This window comes from Tenrec ecaudatus, chromosome X, assembly GCF_050624435.1.
Source record: "Tenrec ecaudatus isolate mTenEca1 chromosome X, mTenEca1.hap1, whole genome shotgun sequence".
In the NCBI taxonomy this organism is placed as follows: Eukaryota; Metazoa; Chordata; class Mammalia; order Afrosoricida; family Tenrecidae; genus Tenrec; species Tenrec ecaudatus.
The window spans coordinates 15,764,287-15,784,705 of record NC_134548.1 but is presented as its reverse complement, the minus strand read 5'-3'; the positions used below and the strand labels follow the sequence as shown (position 1 = coordinate 15,784,705).

The following is a 20,419-nucleotide window of genomic DNA, read 5'->3' as shown; positions in this document are numbered from 1 at the left end:
CAGGGGTTTTGTAAGCTCTGAAGGAAAAGCTCACCATTTCTCCTTAAGAAAAAGGCAGCCTATAAGGTAGACATAACATGGGTCACAGTCCACACCCTGGAGGCCCGTGTTATTTTATTCCCTGGAAGCAATCCCAGACTGACAGGTTCCTGTTTTACCATGGATTAGAGCTCCTGAGTGAGATAGACCATTCATTTCACATCACAGCTCTTAGGTTCTAGAGGAGTTTATTACATCCAATGGGTTACAAGCTGCACTGTCAGATACGACTCGTACAACACAACACATCTTTAATCACTACAGGACTTGCCGAGAATCCAACACCCCATATTGGGTTTCCAAGGCAGAAAACCGATCAAGAACTGGTTGACTGGTTAAAACTACAAGGAGCAGATGGTGAGACGATTGAAAAGGTATATCAGTCATCTTACGGCTCAGCCACTCACATGCTATTGTTAAAAAGCTGCTTAGTGCTTGTCTATTTGATCTTCTAATTTTTTTACAGTTTACTGAAGAGGGCTATACACTCTCAGATGTTCTGAATGATATCACTAAGGATGATCTAAGATGCCTGAAACTCCGGTACGAAGCATCCCCAAACCGTTTTCAAACCACAATTACTTCTGGGTTGGCTTCCAAACGTCGGTGGATATATGGAATGAAGGTCACTCTCTGAAGGCCTTCTTCCTGTTTGAAAACAGTGCTGGGGTCTTCCTCCAGCTTTGTCAGTAAGCAGCACCTCGTGCCCGGTGTACTTGGGAGGCAGCAAAAAGGAATAAGCTGTCAGGGGACTAGATACAAATCCTTGGTTCTTTCTGTGGAGGCAACAAGGGTCTCTTCTGCCTGTGCAGAGCACCGATCAGAAGAAGGGTTTCTAACAAGTGTTCTGTCCTGTTTTCTTAGTGGCGGGCTGCTCTGCCGGATCTGGTCTGCAGTCTGCCACGCCAGAGCCCAGGCTTGGACTGCCTCCCAGACCCAGCTGTAGGCGGGATCACGGCCAGGTCAGTCCTCGTTAAGTATAATGGAAAGTAGTGAATCTGCTTTAAACTACACATTAACATTTCATATTGACCTAACATTTGAAGAAAAAAAAACCCAGATCAATACAAACTTTTTTTCCCCCATAATTTATTTATTTTAACTAACCCTCTCACTGTGGTCTTGGGTTTCAATGGTAGCAATCTGTCGGAAAGGGAATGGGGTTTGGTTATTTCATTTGCACCCCTGTTTCTATTGTTGACCTACAAATATAAAGGTTGTTACAAGAGTATATTAATCACAATATCCCTTTAATGTATATAATAGTATAATATTAACGAAAGTTTTTTTTTCCTCCTCCTCAAAACATAAATTGTGGCTTAAATTTAAGTACCCATTCCCAGGGAAGGTTTAGTCAGATTTACGTGCCGCCTTTAACTGATGGATTTGAACTTGATCCACTGATTTGCACCACGAACTTCAAAAGGTGGGTCGCTGCAATAGATGTGGTGCCCTATTTCTTCCAGTGGCGGCTCTGGATCTGCTGTAGCAAACTGGGCTGCATCCTCGATTTCCTTTCTCACTTCCACATCGATTTCCTAAAATTCAGACAGGTCAATCACTATAGTGTGTTGATGGTATAACTTACCCAAACCAGAGCAAGGACCACGTGACTGCAGAGTAACAGACAGGGTTCCGAGAGACTGGTCTGGTCAGGGCTAAGGAAGGTTCCTGTACCTTCAGCTCTTCCACACTGGCGAGGTCGTTGTTCACCATCCTGTCCTTGAGAAGCATGATGGGGTCACTCTTGCTTCTGACTTCCTGAATTTCTTCTCGGGTACGATAACTGCAGTGAGGGAAAGGGCATCACCATTAGACCAGCTCAGGGACTGTGAGATGTTTCTAAGGACCCCCAAAAGCAGTGTACACTTAGAGTGTACCTTCTCATTGTGGTAACAAATGGATGTTACTCAACTGACCACTGTGTGTGAAGACTTTTTACAACATTGAGTGGCAGGAAAATACTTTGTGGAAGAGTCTTTCCTAGCAAGTGAATTTGAATTGAGGGTCCCACTCTGACCTCTTGTACAATTTTAACATAGACGTGGAGTACAATGTATTGAGTTGACGATTTCTGGTTCTAACGTCTTATGTCGCACCCCATACCTGACTCCAGGATCGCTCATGCTGTGGCCATGGTAGCGGTAGGTCTGCAGCTCCATCAGTATGGGCCCCTGCAATGGAGTCGACAGATGGGAAACAGCCCCTCTCCCCCGTGTAAGCGTCAACTGCAGGCACATAGTTCATTGATAAATATAATCCAAGGAACATGTTTGGACTTAAGCTATAGGCGAGGGGGTGCCAGAAATGACCCCAGTGGCTTCAACTTTCCAAGCTTGGAGAAGTGAACACCACTGTGGAGTCCTTTTTCCTTCCCCGTCCCTCCCCACCCAGGTCAGCTTCAGGACTCAGCTGGTCGCCTTTAGTTACAACTTTCAGAAGCATTCAACTCCATGGGCTAAACCCACTCTTACCTTGCCAGCCCTGCAGTGCGCAGCTGCAAACTTTGTAGCCTCTCGGACGCACAGGACATCCATCCCGTCTACCTGTTCGATCAGACGAGACCCAAACCATTCAAATTCCCCAGTCCGAAGCTAAACCCCATTCTTAGCTCTGCTTCGCACATAGAAGCAGCCCTTACCCGGAGCCCCGGGATGAAGTCGCCTCGCTTGTAGTAGTCTGTGCTGGCAGCGGCTCTCTCCACAGACGTTCCCATTCCATAGCGGTTATTTTCACAGATGAAAATACAGGGTAATTTCCACAAAGCCGCCATATTGTAAGCTTCAAATATCTGACCCTGGAAGCAGTGAGAGAATGTAACCTGCAGCTTTCTGTGTCAACGAATGAGGAAATCCATTGCTAGAATGTGCCCTTCAACAAGCGAGAAGAGCAACTCCTGGCAGCTAGAGACTGAAGTACCTGGTTAGCAGCACCATCCCCGTAGAGAGTCAGGCAGACCTCATCTTTGCCGTTGTACTTGCAGGCCAGAGCGATTCCAGCTCCCAGGGGCACCTGGCACAACGGAAACGAGAAGAAGGTGGGGACTCCTGGCCAGAACCAAGAAAGGAACCTCCAGCAGTGTGCATCTGCCCCCCCCACCAAAATCCCATGAATAAAGTATTATGTTCAAATATCAATCTTAAAAACGCAATTCTTCACCACCCTTGCTCCCACTGTTCTGTCATGGATGATCTGCAGGTACTAGACGCTACCTGGGCGCCGACGATGCCGTTGCCCCCATAAAAGTTCTTGGCATACATGTGCATCGAGCCGCCTTTGCCCTTTGCACAACCTCCTCTCCGTCCTAGAAGTAGCAGAAAACAACCGCCATCAGCCAACTAGACAAACACGAAAACAGCCACCATCGTAGGGTGTGGCTCTCTGCAAACAAGTTCCTCCTTTCACGTACCCAGGTAGAGGCTCCCATGTCCTCAACACTTTGTTCTGCTGTGAGCATGGCACTTGGACTCTTTATTGGGAAGGGGGGAGGTCATAAGGAAAATGGGACTATAAAGATTCTTAAGACTTCAAATCACACACTTAATCCAATTTTTTTGTCCACTAGCCCTCTGCTTCGGAGTCATGAGAGACACACGACTAAGCTTATGAAACAATTGACTGAAAGGGCCACATGGCGTACTCAAAAAGGGAGCGAGCTTCTTTAACTTGTAACATCTTAACAGGCGCTTCCTGGTTCATTTGCTTCAAAGCCAACTGTGGTAAATCACTAGCAAACCTGTTAGCTCTGCCAGGATCTCTCGGACGGTGAGCCCCCGGGTAAAGGTGAAGCCATGAGCCCGGTAGGCGGTGATAAGATGGTCCGTGGGATTTATGCCAGCCTCGAGCCCCACACAGCACGCTTCCTGCATCAGAGGAAGAAACAGGGAGTCGAGACAACAATTCTAGATAAAGAAGGCTTCTGAGTAGACCATCATCTATTAGGAGCAGCTCGGGTCATGAGAGGGAGGAGCAGAATGGAAATGGTAGTAAACGGTAGTTGATTGCCCTCACAATCGGGTGCAGAGAACGATTTTCCAAGCAGCTGTCAATACAACTACTGGGAGAGAACTTGGGTCGGAAGGAAGAATTCCAGGCATTGCCCTCTGGCTTCAGCCCCTGCCACCATCCTTCCTTCCCACAGCTGTCTCTGGCCTCCCCAGACACCTGCATGTGTAACCCCCTCTTAGCCTGAGAACCAACCAAACCCTAAACCTATCCTCTCTCCCCAAACATGCACAATCACAATGCCAGGACATTTAGAAATGGTAACATTCTCATGAGAAGCACTGGAAGCGTTATGCGAAATGGTAACATTCTAACAAGCAGCACTGGTAGCCCTGCAGCCTATGGCCACACATCTAGGAAAAAGTTGGCTTTGGCTTTCTAACCACTGCTCTAACGCACCTGCCCATCGCACAGGTGGCAGAAGCCCCGAATGATCTTCTGCTTGTAGAGCTGGTCGGCCTTCAGCTCCATGCGGCGCACTGTCTGCATCATCCTGTAGTAGCGGAGCCCGTCCTCCCGGGTGAGCACGGTGGTCTCCGGCGGCCCCTCTTCCAGCCGGTGAAGATCGCATTTCTGAAAGGAGAGACGACAATTCCCTCCGTGTATTACCCTGCAAACCCCGCCAGCTTACCCCTGACACAGCCCAGCTCCAGCCCAAGTGGTGGGTCCCCTCCGCCGAGTTGTGGCTTGAATGCCAGGCTGCCAGAGACACAGTCTAAGATGTTTCTCAATCTAAACGTTGGAGGAAGTGCTTTACTTTCTTTAGCTCCCCCCTAGGGAACAGCAGACAGTAAGAACAGCCCATTGGGGTTGCTGCTAACGATTCCAGGAGGGCCAGGCACACGGGTGGTACCATGGGCACCTCTGAAAAAAAACGATTAGTGCCAAGTGACACAGCTCTTACCTTAATTTCAAATGTAGCATCATTGGCAAAGTTACGTGATGCCACCAGCACTCTGCTAGCCTAGGAAAAGCAAGCAGACAAATCAGTACATTTCTCGCATCCATTGCTTCTTTGTGAGGGTCAGCACCAAGTAGCAGCTGTCAGGCTGCAGTCAGGGGTCAGCAATGCACCCGCAAGCTCCCTGCCACCCACACAAGCTGCTCAGGAAGGGCAGGGCTTAGGATTCGGCCAATGAAGGGAAAAAGCCGAAAGAGAGAGGAGGCAAAGGCATCCACTGGTCGCTTTGACAACAAAGGAGCCGATGTGATAGCTAAAGTCCATCCAGGTTCCCTCGCATATTTGGGATCCTTTGGACACATGTTCACACCTAGCAATAGAAAAACTATCTTAATGTCTCCATGGACATTGAAACATATGGGGTGGGGGTGGGGGTGGGAAACCCACTGCTATTGAGTTAATGCCACCTCTCAATGACCCTGTAGATTTCAGAAAGCCAAAGCAGCACTTGAAGCTTTGTCTTTGTCAGGAAATTTGGAAGATAACTACCTGGCCAGGCCAACTGACTGGAAGAGATTCTTATTTGTGCACATTCTAAAGAAAGATGACCCAACAGAAGGCTCAAATGATGGAATGTTATTATTGAAAGCACACACAAAAAAATTTCTGAAGATCAATTACAGTTGCAGCAGTATATCACTGATAGGGAACTGCCAAATTCAGTAGCGGACGTGGGACAAGGAATATCACTGCTGGTGTCACATGGATCTTGACTCAAAGCAGAGAATAACAGAAATATAAACATATTACTTGTATTTCATTAACCATGCCAAGGCATTAGACTGTGTCCTTAAGAATGGGAATTCCAGAACACTTTGTTGTGCTCACTCGGAACTTGTCCGTGGCTCAAGAGGCAACGAGAAGCTGCATTTTATGAAGAAGAATATGGCATCAGGATTAGAGAAAGGCTTATTAACAACCTGCAATATGCCGATGACGCAACCGTGCTTGCTGAAAGTGAGGAGGAATTGAAGCACTCGCTGATGAAGATCAGGATTGTAGCCTTCAGTATGGATCACAACTCAATGTAAGGAGGACCCAAATCCCCACAACTGGACCCACAGGTAACAACATGAGAAATGGAGAAAAGGTTGGAGATGTCAAGGATTTTGTCTTCCTTGGACCTCTAATCGATGCTCATGGAAGCAGCAGTCAAGAGATCAAAAGGCGTATCACATTGGGCAAATCTGCTGCACGGACCCTTTTAGAGTATCGAAGAACAAGGATGTTACTTTAAGGACTTATCAGGTGCACCTGAGCCACGTCATAGTTTTCTCTTTTGACTATGGAAGACCGTAGCATAGGCGCATTTGAATTGTGCTGGAGAAGAATATTTATGCAAAGTACCATAGACTGCTAAAAGGACAAAGTGATCTGTCTTTGAAGAAGTAAGGTCAGAGTGTTCCTTAGCGGCAAAGATGGCAAAACTTCATCTTACATACTTCGGACATATTGTCAGGAGAGACCAGTCCCTGGAGGAGGACATCCTGTTTGGTGAAGTGGAAGGGTGGCGATAAAGAGAAAGGCCCTGCAGGAGATGGACGGACACAGTGGCTGCAGCACTGGGCTCAGACACAGGAACCATGGTGAGGATGGCATCGGACCGGGCAGCCTTTTGTTCTGTTGCGCTGAGGGTCGCTATGGGTCGGAGCCAACTCGAAGGCACCTAAGCAACGCAGGGCAGGGCAGAACTGCCCCTATGGGTTTCCGAGACTAAATCTTTATGAGAAGAGAGAGCCTCCTCTCCTGCGGAGCGGATCATGGTTTCCAACTGCCGTGCTTGCAGTTAGGCAGCCCAACACGTAACCATCATGCCACCAGGGCTCCTTGTGGAAGGATACAAAGGGACTTTTTAAAGGTTATGGGAAAATGGAAGGAAAGTACAACACATTTGTCCCACAAACTTTTGGAAACTCCCTTGTATGCATTAGATCCTAGAAAAAGTATTTTTTAACGAAAAGGCAAAATTGTCCCTGGGGATGCTGAGAGCTAGCAGGGGAAGCCTTAATTTTAAAAAAAAAAGTATTTTTTTAACAAGAACCATTGAGTTTTCTATATTTTGTCCTTTCCTCATATTAAGCCTAAGCATTATTTGTGCATTCTGTATTTTAAAAAAAAGTATTTTTGATGTGTTCACACCACCAGTGTGGTCTTGGTGAAAAGGTCGATTCATCCACTGAGTGTGCGAAACGGCAAGCTGAGGAGCTGGCATCTCACTGCCCGCTTCATCTGTCTGCCTAGTAGCCCTGCTGACAAAAGCCCATAGCAATGACAGCAAGATCGCTCAGGGAAAATAGAAGGTACTAGAAATACTTGGTGCCAGGTAAGTGAGGTAAGATCACTCACGAAGAAAATGTAGGCATTTAGGCAGAAGTAAGCCTGAGAGACAGAAGAGGACAAGTTACGTTTGGCAATCATGAAATAGACATATTTGGGGCAGGTAAATTACTTTGTGCAGCGTGAAATCCTTGCTGTATTACGAAATAAATTTCCAGCTACGATCACAGCTACTGCATTTCTTAGAAGAGCTTCAAACAGGCGACCAAACTAGCCAGGCGACAGATGACAGCAGTCTATGAAGACAGAAAGACATGCAGGCAGGCAGCACCAGGCTGAAGCCCACCAAGCCCCCCCTCCCCCGCCAGCTTCTATCTCAAATGAATCTGCAAGACAAGAAGAACCACTGGCATATGGTGAAAGGAATCGCTTAAAGCAATGGGGACAGCTGAAAAGTCACCTTGATCATTCACAGTCTCGGGAGAGTCACCCAAAGGTTCTGTTAAGTGGAATTCCTCTTGGACACAGACCACGGTGATTAACCTGTTCCCGTTTTCTTTTATTCCTCTTCAAAGTTTGCGGGGGGGGGGGGGGGGGGGGCCTTGAAAGTTCCCAATAACGGGAACCAATCAAGTGGAAGAGGAAAATATTCCCCAAATTCCAGGCTCTGCCAGTGGAAGCCACACTACTTAGAATGCATAAAGGGTGCTGCTGATAAAGACTGCAGAAAAATGAGTAATCCAAGAAAGGAGCAGAACAGAAATACCAACAAGTCAAAACGTGAAAATTGCAAGCGCCATTTAATCATCTTCCCTGAAACAGAACTGTGAAAGCTGTGAACCTGGTTCGAGATGAAATCATGAGCACTCAAAGTATTTTAAGCTACACTGGACTCTGAGAGATGCTCAGCTTCCTTTGTGACAAACGTTAGTTAGGCTGACAGAGGAATGACAAATATAGAAAATTGTAAATGGAAAAGGGCGATGATAGGCATCCCTGTGAACAATCAGAGAGCCAGGCCCACCGAAATCGCAACTGCCTACCAGGACTCAAGGAAAAGTTCTCCAGTAACTTCCAACACCTACTCAATAATCAATCCCCCCCACCCCCACCCCAAAATCAAAAACAGTAGGGAAAAAAGGAAAGTCCTGGACCAAAATGGTCCTAAACATTTATATACAAGGTCTTCAAGAAGTTTATGGAAAATGACATTTTTCCCATGGGATTTTTCCAAGAACTTCATGAAGCCCCCTCATAGAAGTGACTCTAAATCCTTAAACTTCAACTACAGATCATTATCTCTTATGAACAGAAATGTAAACATTCTCAACAAAAATACTAACAAAGCAAATCCCAAAGCACAGCAACAGTATTCGACACGTCATGAACAAGCAGGATATATAACTCAAGAGTGCACGCATGGTCCAATATTTGAAAGATCAGTTAGTGGAATACACCAGCTTAACAGATCTGTGGAGAAGAACCGCATGCTTACCTCAATGGCCAAAGACATTTGCCAAAATGCAACACCCTTTAGTGACAAAAAGCACCCAAGATAAGGACGAAAACCCCTCAATACGGTCATTTGTTAAAAACCCACAGGAAATCATACTCAATACCTCCATCAGTCTTCAAAGGGCACATATTGAATGATATCAAAGTACTTTGCAAAGGTACCAAGACCACAAGTTTGTTAGTGGGCTACACATTGGGCTGCTAACCCCAAGGTCAACAGCTCGAAACCAGCAGCCAGCCCCTGTGCAGCAGAAAGGCAGGGCTTTCTAGCCCTGTAAAGAGTGCCAGTCTCAGAAATTCACCGGCACAGTCCTTTCTATCCTGTCCTCTAGGCTCCCTGTGAGTTGACATTGACTCGATGGCATTGTTTGAATTAGTTTGGACCAAAGGCAAGAGGGAAGGGGAAGCATTTGGCAAAGAATGGTGGCGACAGTTGCACCTCACAATGAGCATCATCCACAGCACTAAATCACACGCAGAAATCAAGGCTGATTTGGAAGATGCTTTGTTAAAGACTTGTTAACCTCCATGAAACATAGTAGAGGTGAAAAATTCAAAGGAAAGGCCTGCAGTGACTGGAAGACGCTCTAAGAAGCCTTTGTTCACATAAAGGGGACGTGGAACGTGGTGAGCAAGCGCGGGAGAAGCACCGAGTAAGGTTTTGCTCTGTTCTCGTGGAGGGGAGCGCATAAGCATGGTTTTAGCCCAGGGACACAGAATTTGAATATAGAATTCCTGAAAAAAGATTTCCCGGTGCCTTAGCATGATTAATGGCCCATAGGCAGACCACAGAATAAACATGCTCGACAGCTGTAGCACCAAGCACAGGGTGGGGCCTCAAGTAAAAAGCCACCACCCGTTCTCAGCCCCATCCAATGACATAAAAGAGAAGGAAAATGTTATGTAGGGAAATTCCTATCTGCTGCCACAGTCTTTGCGCCCTGTAAGCCTTTATAACTGAATGAAGATAGCCACTGACCGACCTCTCCAGCTACCAGATGGAGACTACAACCCCACACGTACTTCTCTACTACAACGTGGGGTACACTGTTGGCTTTCTGAGGCGGCCAGCTCATATACAGAGGGGACGCTGGCCTGCGATTTGAATTTCATACACCCCCCCCCCAGACGGGAGATTGGGGCACAAAACTCAGCCCTGATGTGAGAGGAAGGAGGCTCAGTTTTAAGTAATGAGTTTTCTGGGTTCTTGGGAATGAGGTAGAAATTGAAAATTCATGAATTTCCCTCTTCTTTTAGATCATCAGTTCCATGAGATTCCCCCCCCACCCCCACCCCCCGCTAAATGTAGTCCTTTAAATTTAACATGAGAATTCTTTAAAAAGAAAGTACACTGGCCAGTGCGATCACGAGGTGCCCAAGGGACCAGGTATAAGGCATCATGCAAAAAAAAAAAAGATTTAAGTGTGTGTATGTATGTGTATATATGTGTATATGTATATATGTATGTGTATATATGTATATATATCATATTAAATGAAGGGGGAAGTGCAGAGTGGAGACCCAAGGCCCAAGTGTCGACCAATGGAGATCCCCTCAGAGGCGTTTAGGAGAGGAGATGGGTTAATTAGGGTGCGAGGTAGTATCGATGAAGAACACAGCTTTCCCCCAGATCCTGGATGCTTCCTCCCCCCAACTATCATGATCCTACCTTGCAGGGCTGGATAGGACAGAGGCTGTACACTGGTGCACATGAGGGTTGGAGGTACAGGGAATCCAGGGTGGATGATACCTTCAGGACCAAGGGTGTGAGGGACGATGCTGGGAGAGTGGAGGGTGAGTGGGTTGGAAAGGGGGAACTGATTACAAGGATCCACATGTGACCTCTTCCCTGGGAGAGGGACAGCAGAGAAGGGGGGAAGGGAGACTCCGGATAGGGCCAGATATGACAAAATAACGATGTATAAATTACCAAGGGCATATGAGGGAGGGGGGAATGGGGAGGGAGGGGGGGAAAAAAGAGGACCTTATGCAAGGGGCTTAAGTGGAGAGCAAATGCCTTGAGAATGATTGGGGCAGGGAATGTATGGATGTGCTTTATACAATTGATGTATGTATATGTATGGATTGTGGTAAGAGTTGTATGAGTCCCTAATAAAATGTAAAAGAAGAAAAGAGAAAAAAATGATTAGGGCAAAGACTGTACGGATGTGCTTTATACAATTGATGTATGTATATGTATGAACTGTGATAAGAATTGTATGAGCCCCAATAAATTGTTTTAAAAAAATTGATGTATGGATTGTAACAAGAGCTATAAGAGCCCCCAATAAAATGATCTTTAATTAAAAAAAAAAAGAAAGTAGCACTTGAAAGAAATATGTGAGTTGACAGCCAAGTGGTACCCCAAATCTACATCTGACATTTTAAACGTAAAGAAATAGAGAAGATGTTCTGGGCCCCTTACCTCACCAGCAGCAACCTAGCGCAGCAGTAGTTGGGGAGAATAAAAACAATTCAAAGTCAACTCCAGCACTTTATCAAAGTTTAAACAGAATACCAAGAATACAAGGACCAAATATATTCAGGATGAAAGGAACTCAAGTAATTAAATTGAGAAAGATAATATTTCTTGTTAAGACAATCACAAGAGCCTCAGTCAATTAGAAAAAAACCACGCATGCTCAGTGATGAGGGCATTAAAATGGAGTAATCACAGATTTTGATTTGTTGTTATTAGGTATGATCCAGTCAGTTCCGACCCATAACAACCGTATGTACAGCAGAAATTGTTCTACCTCCCTCCGAAACCCTGGGCTAGGGTTATCTGGGATGCTTGCAAGGGCCCCTAAAATACATGAAAAGGGGACCAGTAACTGCTGGTACTTCCCCCTTTGAGTTTTTTCAATTACTATAAAAGATTGCCTTTTCATTTCACACAAAAATTCAAATAAAACGCTTGGTTTCGAGAATAGCAGTGGCTAGAAATTCTTTCAAAGTCTAAATCAAGTAGTTCAGCTGCGGGCAAAGTCCGGGCCTCCTGCCACCACCTGTGGGTCCCTGTGGCTTGGCAACCACCTTCCTGGGGCTGGCAGGTGCTCGGAACAGGGAGCCTGCGTCCAAGGATGGCCTCTGCCCCCAGCTCTGCTTTCCTGGTGGTACGGGAGTCTCCACCTTCTATGTTCTCTCCCTTTCACAAAGGGACTTCAAAAAGTTTGTGGGAAAATTCCATTAGCTTTTAATTCCATTTTCCCCGCAAACTTTTGGGAACACCTTCATGCGACTTAATCTTGTAGATGATGTCCTCCTGGTCTCTCATCCTGCTCCACTCACCACCTAGAGGTGAGGTTGTCTAACACATAGTCTACTTACACCACACCTTAAAAAAAGATGGACCGTTGGTTCTCGCCATCTTTTAAAGTGGTTCCTCATTGGCTAACGAATCCGCTGAAGACTTCAGAACAGAAATGGGAAGGAACCTGGGCATGTTCTAAATGGAGTCCCTCTGTGGGACGCAACACTCATGCTACTCTGGGGAAAAAGAACACTGGGCAAATTAACCTTGGGAATCGGAAACCTGCCCTCCAGAGTGAAGGACACACCTACACGAAGTGTAGGGGATGCTGCTGAGCTCCAGCCCCTGGGAGGGCAGCCCTACACCCAGCCTTTGAGGTGCAGGCACCGAGAGAAAAGTTTGAATGTGAACATTTTGGTTAACTTCAAGTCCCAATTCAACCTTTTTGGAACGAGCTTGAAGTTTTGCCTTTGAATTCTTTTTCCTTTCCACTCATGTGAAACTTCTTCCCCTTCCTTCTTAGCTAACAGAGGGAGGTAACTAAGGAACTGCACGGTTCTCTCCCGGAACACCGGGTTTGAATGGATTACAGTGGAAACAGGTTTTCACCATTGAAAGTTTGTGTCTACCTCCCCCAGCACCTGGCACAGATCCGGAGGGCAAAGGCACAATCTGAGGGCTTTCCTTTCAAAGTGAACCTGTGAACAGGGTGGTGTCCTCAGTCACAATTTCAATGGTAACTACATACATCATTGTGTTTGAAGTTAACGGGGGGGGGGGGGGCGCGCGGGCTTAAAAAAGGTGGCAGAAATTAACAGATGCATCCTCATTCATGTTCGCCACGGCACTATTCACGCCAGCTAGAAGATGGAAACAGCGAACACCCATCGGCGGTAGGATAGATCATCATACTTGGGTGCACAAACACATGGAATATTAGCCATTGCTCAAGAATGCTGACGCAACTGTGAAACACCCCACGGCATGGATGGATTTGGAGGACGTTACTGTGAGTGCACTTGGTCAATTGGGCAAATATTGTATGAGACAATAGTTAAAAAAAAAATCAGGAAATGGTTTTCATACCCAAAGACATGGATTTTGATGGTCAGGGGTAAGGAGTAATTGGACAGAACAGAGAGTATTCATTAGGCTAGAGGCTGCAGGTGTTAATTTGGTGAAGGGGACAGGACAGCCATTGGGAAGGGTAAGTGGCTGGATGCAAAAAAGATTGTCTGAAAGCTCAACTCCCATCTAATTCACAATTAAAGGTTAAAAAAGGTGCATAGGAAATGTAATCACAACCTGGGTGAAGGGAAAGATAGTCATCTACAAGAGGAAGAGGAGAAATCAAAGGGTAAAGTACTGGGGGTGAAGTAGTCCAAACTGTTGAATACATAACTGATGGTCTGAAATGTAAATCCTTTACCTTACAATTTAAAATTGGTTAAAAATATATAGTGCATGGATTAGTGTTGTGAATAATGGTGACTGTGAAAAGAAATAACATTTTTTTTAACAAAAGGGCAGTTCCCACAAACTGTTTGAAGTCTCTGAAACCCAGTCAAGAGTTGTTAGAGACTGAATTTTGGCTGGAACTTGAAACACCTATGGCAAGGGCCTGGTTTCAGATGAGGTTTATATTAATGAGTCTTTCCCAAGTTGGGAGGACCTTAATTACTTGGGAGAGATGTCTTATAAAATGAGAATAGACACAGTGTGAGTCGGGGTTTGTGTGAGGGGAGACAAACACCACACGAGGATCACCAAGGTTTACTGGCAGACCTTAGAAACTAAGAGAGGCACCCACAGAAGGAATACAAATGGTTGAGACCCTTTGAACTGAGAAAACACATTTCTGTTCCTGAAAGCCATCCAAGCCAGAATATTCATGGTATTTTGGGTGAGGCAGCACATGGCAGCAATGATCGATTCCTAGAGGGGTCTATTTCCTACCTTTTGACCCTGCCCATACTCCAGAGCCCTATTCAAGTCCCGAGGAAATTTCTAGATCCAGAATGACAAGTCACAACTTGGCTCCAAGAACATTGAGTAACACAACCTCAACGTGCCTAGAGGTCACAAAGCTAGCCGCTGGTGAGGGAAATGGGAAAAACCGGGGCCAGAAATAACTTAAACCCCCCTCCCAAATATCAAACATCCCTGCTTGCTCTTTCGAGCTCGAGCTGGGGTGGGGATGGGAAGTGTGTGTTCAGTGAAGGATGCCTAAAGACTCGGAATATTCGGGGAAGTTGTGTGTAGTGGAGAGGGCGGCTCTGTAAAAGACTCAAGGGTGAGTGAGTGGGAAAGGGACCTTTCTAAGGAGCCTGGCCCTGTTTAAACCCTCTGAAGAGCACAACTTGGCTCCAAGAACATTGAGTAACACAACCTCAACGTGCCTAGAGGTCACAAAGCTAGCCGCTGGTGAGGGAAATGGGAAAAACCGGGGCCAGAAATAACTTAAACCCCCCTCCCAAATATCAAACATCCCTGCTTGCTCTTTCGAGCTCGAGCTGGGGTGGGGATGGGAAGTGTGTGTTCAGTGAAGGATGCCTAAAGACTCGGAATATTCGGGGAAGTTGTGTGTAGTGGAGAGGGCGGCTCTGTAAAAGACTCAAGGGTGAGTGAGTGGGAAAGGGACCTTTCTCAGGAGCCTGGCCCTGTTTAAACCCTCTGAAGAGCACCCCCCATCCCCCCACCCAGATGCTCCATAAATGTATACCCCAACCGGAAAGTCAATAAAGGCCAGGACGTTCCCACCGCCTTCAGCACAACTGCTCCTCCAGCAACTGCCCCGAAAGCTCTGGGGACAGGAAGGGGAGAGCCGCTATTTCTCAGGAGCTTGAGCTCATCTAACTTCCCCAGAGCCAAACAGGTTCTCCCCACAAATGTCCAACTGACCCTGGAACAATGCGTGCTGGCACTGCCCAGGTCCACTTCTATGCAGGTGGTGGTGTTTAATGCCGGGTGACGCAAATCATCTCCACCTGAACACTTCTCTCTCAAGGCAGGACATTTCATATCACAGCTAAACGCAGTCCCCTCCCCAGTTCTTGGGTATTTTCCAGCACAGCAAGCGCAACACAGCAAGTCTTGAGTAACACCACTTCAAGTGTCCCTAATGATGCTGGCCGTGCTCCCAGGAAGCTGAGCAACGAGACAAAGTGGTACTGCTTGCTGCTATGTACCCCAAACTGAGGGCTGTGGCCTGGAGATAAATGAACCCAGCCTCAAAGATCACTGTACAAAAATGAAAGGGTAATGCCTGCTGCCTGCCCTGCAGCTACAACAGGCCTGAAAAAGATTCGAAGTACCTTTTCATTTCAATTTAAAAAGTGTGGCTTGATTTGTGGATGAAGTATATTACTACATGTGACATGTTACTTGCAAGGCTTCCAGCCAACAGTAACCTCTGGGGGAAGTCAAAAGTTGACGGCGGGTGGGGAGGGGGTGTCCTAACTCCCACCAGATGCAAGTGTCAACTGCACATCAAAACTGGGATGTCAATAAACAATTGTATGATCCCACGGATATGAATTGAGGAGCTTTGGCGGTGCTATGGGCTACGCATTGGGCTGCTTACAGCAAGGCCAGTAATTCAAATCCATCAGTAGCTCTGCGGGACAAAGGAGAGGCTATTCCCATTAAGATTTACAGCTCCGAACCCCAATATGGGGGCACTTTCAGTTAGAAAAGACTCAATGACTGTGGGTTTGGCTTGGTTTGATAGGAATTATCTAAAACAAGTACATCTGCCTACACAAAAAGGTGCCCTGGTGACGCAGTAGGTGACAGGGTGCTCTGCTATCCTCAAGGTCAGCAGTTCAAAACTGCCAGCCGCTCATGGGAAACAAATAGAGCTTTCTGCTCCCATAAAGATTTGCAGTCTCTGAGACCCAAAGGGATAGTTCTACTCTGGCCTATAGGGCAGCTTATGAGTTAGAATGCACTCTATGACAGGTTTTTGTGTCATTGTCATTGATTTGCCTTACCAATATAAAAAGATCAGTAGTTACTGGGGAACAGGAAGAGAGGAGTATGAGAAATTAAAAAAACAACAAAACCAGGCAAATATATGTGTGTGAACATACATTAAAAATATTGGAATACAAATCCATCTCATAAATGCTTGATTCCAACACAAATAAATGATGACGATATTTAACATAAATGGCACCTGCTCTGGGGCCAGCCAAGGAACCCAGGCAGCGCGGTGGGTTAAACCGGAGGGTTGCATACCATAAATGCCCAGGGTTCATTGCCACCAGCTGCTGCTGTGCGGAAGAACGTTGAGGCTGTCTGCTTGTGGTAAAGATTTAGGGCCACAGAAACTCTAGGACTTGGATGGCTTGATGGCAGTGGCTTCAGAGCTTTGGTTTTGGCATGTGTCAAACACCCTTGCGAGTCAGGCACGCGCTTCCTCTAGAGACAGGGGCAGGGGCGCTGAAGACCGACCCAAGGTCACTGGGCTAGTGCTGAGAGCGTGCCGCCGGGGTTTGAGAGCAATCTCGGCGGTGTATCGGACTCCCAGCCCGCACTGCGGCCCAGGTGAGTGAAGTTAGTGTAGTTAGGCGGCGGGGGATCCACCTGATAGCTGGGAGGAAACCCAGGGCCGCCTTTGGATCGCTAATCAATGGACGCTGGCTCCCTGCCACTGGGCCAGTAGGGAGCGTCCCCGTCGCCGGGGACTGGGTCCCCCTCCCTGGCGGCCGCTCCGGCGGTGCAGAGGGACGCTCTGGACTGCGGGTCCCCGGCCAGCAGCGGCAGGCCGGCGGTGGACACAACACAGGCCCCTTCGGCTGCCCTCGCCCGTCTCCCCGCTCTCCCCCCACCCCCCCAGTCCCGGGCCCGCGCTGGACGCATGTCGCAGGCCGGAGGCCCAGCTCGCCCAGGCGGGTGCCCGGAGGGAGTCCCCGCCGGAGGGTGCGCCCCACCCCGCCACCCACGGCGGCCGCTTTACCGGTTTCTGGGCGGCGCCCAACAGCACCCGGGAGACGGCGGCGAGCATCTTCCTCATGGAGCGCGGGCAGCGGCAGAACGGGGCCCCAAGAGGACTGCAGCCCCGGTGTCCCCGAGTCTCCTTCAACCTCCCGGAGCGGCCCCGACAACCTAAATCGCAGCGCGACGGAGGCGACGTCACGCACCGCGCCCGGCCGCGGGCCAACCGGAGACGGCTTCTCGGGCGGGCCACGCCCCCGGTCGGGCCCACGGGCCCCCCCATTGGGTCTTGGGACCTGAAGTCTCCAGGCGCTGACTCTCCAGGCCACTGGGCGGTGGGCGGGGAAGGAGGTGGGACCTGCCCCCCCCTACTTGGGAAGGTAGAGCCCTCCCTCAGGGGACCCTGGCCAAGCTTTGGCTGGAGCCCCTCCCGAGACGCTGCGGGGCCTATTAGCAGAGAGCTGGAGCTGAGCGAGCCCACTGGGGTCTCGTCCCATCCCGGCTGAAAGCCTGCACCCCTCTCCCAAGACGCCAAAGGAGGAAGTTCAACAGCACGGTCAGGGCCCCAAGAAAGCCCATCTCTGGTTTCTCTCCATGATGCTTCACAGCCTTGGAAAAGTCCACGGCAAATTCGACCCTGTGCTTTGGGTCACTATGAATCAGAATCCACCGGGTGGCAGCCGGTTTGATTTTTTTCCATAAGGTTCTGCCACCAACTTCCTTTGAAGAGATCACTTAACGGTTGCCAAGTTCTGCCTGGTCTACTTAGGGTGGAGAAACCCTGCGTGGCACCAACACGCACTCCCTGGGCTGCTAGCTGAAAGGTTGATGGTGCAGATCCACCCAGAGATGCCACAGAAGAAAGTGCTCCTCTCGGCCCGTGGGGTCACAATGAACTGGAGGGTAACTAAAAACTCTCAAAAGTGAACAGCTCATGGTAAAAACACATACGGAGAAGCACAGAAGCCACTAGCAGCTCTATTCCCAATCATTCCGGGACGGAGGACGGTTGTGTCCAGTGGGCTTGCGCCTGCTGTACCGAGTCAGTCCGCACTTGGGTACACAGGCTGATCGAGAGAAAGACAACAAGAGGCGAACTGCTGAGGTCGGAATGGGGAGGACACTGAGACCGGGATTTGTGAGGAGCTGAGAATAAAACAGACTCCCTTTGGATGGATGGGGTTGCATACGGTAACAATTGGCCTCCTGATTCAGTATCTTCAAGAACGTGGAGTGACTCGAGTCGCCTCATTCATCCTCTGTTTCTTGTCACCTCCACTGCAGAACCCAAACAGGTGGAGGAGACCCTACCTACAATTGAGCTTGCCTCGTGGTGGAGGGGAAAGAGATCACTTAACCACTTGTGGGGAGAGACCAGACAACCAGAAAATCAGTTGAACCCAGAAAATGTCAGGCATGCTATTGTACGTGTGTGCTCTTAAGAGGATTGCAGTTCTGTATAAGAAATCACTTTCTCACCATTACAACTGATCAATGAGATCCAAAAGCCAATGTCACCCAAAATCTTCAAAGCGGAAGCTCAAAGCCGGACTAGCTGACGGAATGGCTAGAGCAAAGATTTGGACACTGGGCAGGAGGCTAGGCTGAAACTTCATCCACTCCTTCCACCTCTGTGACCTGATGGCTCAGAATAGAACATTCCTTAGAGGAACTGGGGGGGGGGAGGGGCAGATTAAGAGGCAGAGATGGAAGTGAGACGCATGGGCAAATAGGACTTCATAGATGTTGCTGCTGGTTGAAGGTGGAGGTCGAAGGGAAGGTACAGGACTGGGGGGTCAACAGTCCATGTCATGAAAAGAAGCTGGCCTGGATGGTTTGGGACATTTGACATCCCAAGAGATCCCCCCAGGAAGCTGGAATAGCGGGCTGGGAACATAAGGCTGGAAATATGAATCTAGGGGGCCATCTGCAATGGGGATGTGTTGGGGGTATGGGAGCACTGTAGTTCTGTGCGATCATTCAACAACTACTTCTTACACTCCTATTTTATGTGTCAGGCTGTGTACTTGGTATTGGGGACAAAGCAAGGAACAAGCACCGAAATAGGTATTAAGTAAGGACATCTGTACGTGTATGAAGCAAAATTGAGCAGAAGAAGGGGTTAGAGGAGAATAGGGTAGAGGAATTGGACTGTTGGACATAGAAGTCCAGAGAGACTTCTCTGGGGAAGTACCACTGAGCAGAGATCTGTGTGCCATCAGAGAGAGGTGTTCAACCCCCTAACTCCCTGGTGAACATATTGACTATCTGGGGGACTGCCAGGAGAATGAATGGATCTAAGTTGGAAGAAGCATGTTATTTGCAAGTCATTTGGACATGTCATAAGGCGGGACCTAAACCTGGAGAAGGACATCAGGACATGTCCAAGCTACTTCTAAAGAGCATGTTTCTTCGTCCAATATGACTGCATTCAGATCTCTGCACTGTCCCATAGATCGGCCAGGACTCTGTGAGTCCCTTAGCGTAGGAAGAAGGGGAACGAGAGAGTAGAGAAGGCCTGGAGGTGACAGATGCCATTTTGACTTTCAACCCATTGGTCAGAACTCGTCACATAGTCCCTTCTAAGGACAAGGGGACGCCTAAGGGTCATCGGGCCCTATGCTCAGAAGGAGAGAATTGGGTGTGAGTCTCTTCCATATCAGCTTCATCAGGAGCAGTTAACTTCCTGTGAAAAATGCAGCTTCCTGGCCTCGATCCAACATGGCCCCTCTGAATCAGAATCTCTGGGCCTGGGACAAAGAGTCTGCATTTTAAGGTGACTCCAGGTGATTTCTGGAAAACATTACAGATTGAGAAAAAGACAATGACAAGATCGCCCACTTGTGGTCTTTCTGTGGCAGCAGCACTGGCTAACAGGCAGGAGGGGTCAGCTGTGGACTTAATGTCAGAGGACCATGGAGGTCAGGCTCCTCGGAGAAAGAATTCCACTGGCGCAATGGGTTAGGGCGTGACTCTCGCCGGGTGCCGTTTTCTCACCGATCACCAAGGACAACTAAGAGGACAGAAGAGTTCACAGCAAAGAACAGAAGCGCCCAACTGTCCCCCAGTGAGGGAGTGCATAGGTGGGAGGGAGCCCATGTCAGTAAAAAGTGCTCAGAGGCAGGAGGCTGAGAGAGGAGTAGAAGGTGCGGGTCTCCCCATTTAAGCGGGGGTCAGGAAAGCTTGCCGGTGTTAGAGTAGGGAAACAGACCTCTTAGATGGGAAGGCAGGTGTTTCTCCACCGGGTGCGTGGGTGGTGGTGGTGGTCAGCAAAGGAATAAGCAGAAGGCATCGCTTTTCTAGAGTTCTACATACTCATGTAAACTTGGGAGTCCTGGCCTTGCAGTGTAACCACCACCTGGGTTCAGCAGTGTGAATCCAACAGGAGAATCCCTAGGACATAAGGGCAGTCGGCTTCCTGATAGGCGCCA

General features: G+C 48.2%; 2 protein-coding genes across 2 annotated transcripts in view; one reads left to right on the top strand and one right to left on the bottom strand.

The window, feature by feature from the left end:
- MAP3K15 (mitogen-activated protein kinase kinase kinase 15) overlaps positions 1–985 on the top strand; it is a 95,739-nt gene extending 94,754 nt beyond the window's left edge. The window contains exons 27-29 of the mRNA XM_075538821.1: positions 304–413; positions 506–582; positions 904–985. Of these exons, the coding sequence (XP_075394936.1) occupies positions 304–413; positions 506–582; positions 904–985 (269 nt within the window). The remainder of the gene's footprint in view (positions 1–303; positions 414–505; positions 583–903) is intronic.
- PDHA1 (pyruvate dehydrogenase E1 subunit alpha 1) lies at positions 209–17,271 on the bottom strand. The gene is made up of 11 exons (XM_075538822.1): positions 17,011–17,271; positions 4,949–5,008; positions 4,444–4,617; positions 3,776–3,902; positions 3,252–3,343; positions 2,959–3,051; positions 2,681–2,836; positions 2,514–2,585; positions 2,146–2,213; positions 1,717–1,825; positions 209–1,577 (listed from the first exon to the last, which is right to left on the bottom strand). The coding sequence occupies exons 1-11, from the start codon at positions 17,269–17,271 to the stop codon at positions 1,413–1,415; spliced, it is 1,377 nt and encodes a 458-aa protein (XP_075394937.1). The 3' UTR covers positions 209–1,412.
- Between the last annotated feature and the right edge of the window lie 3,148 nt (positions 17,272–20,419).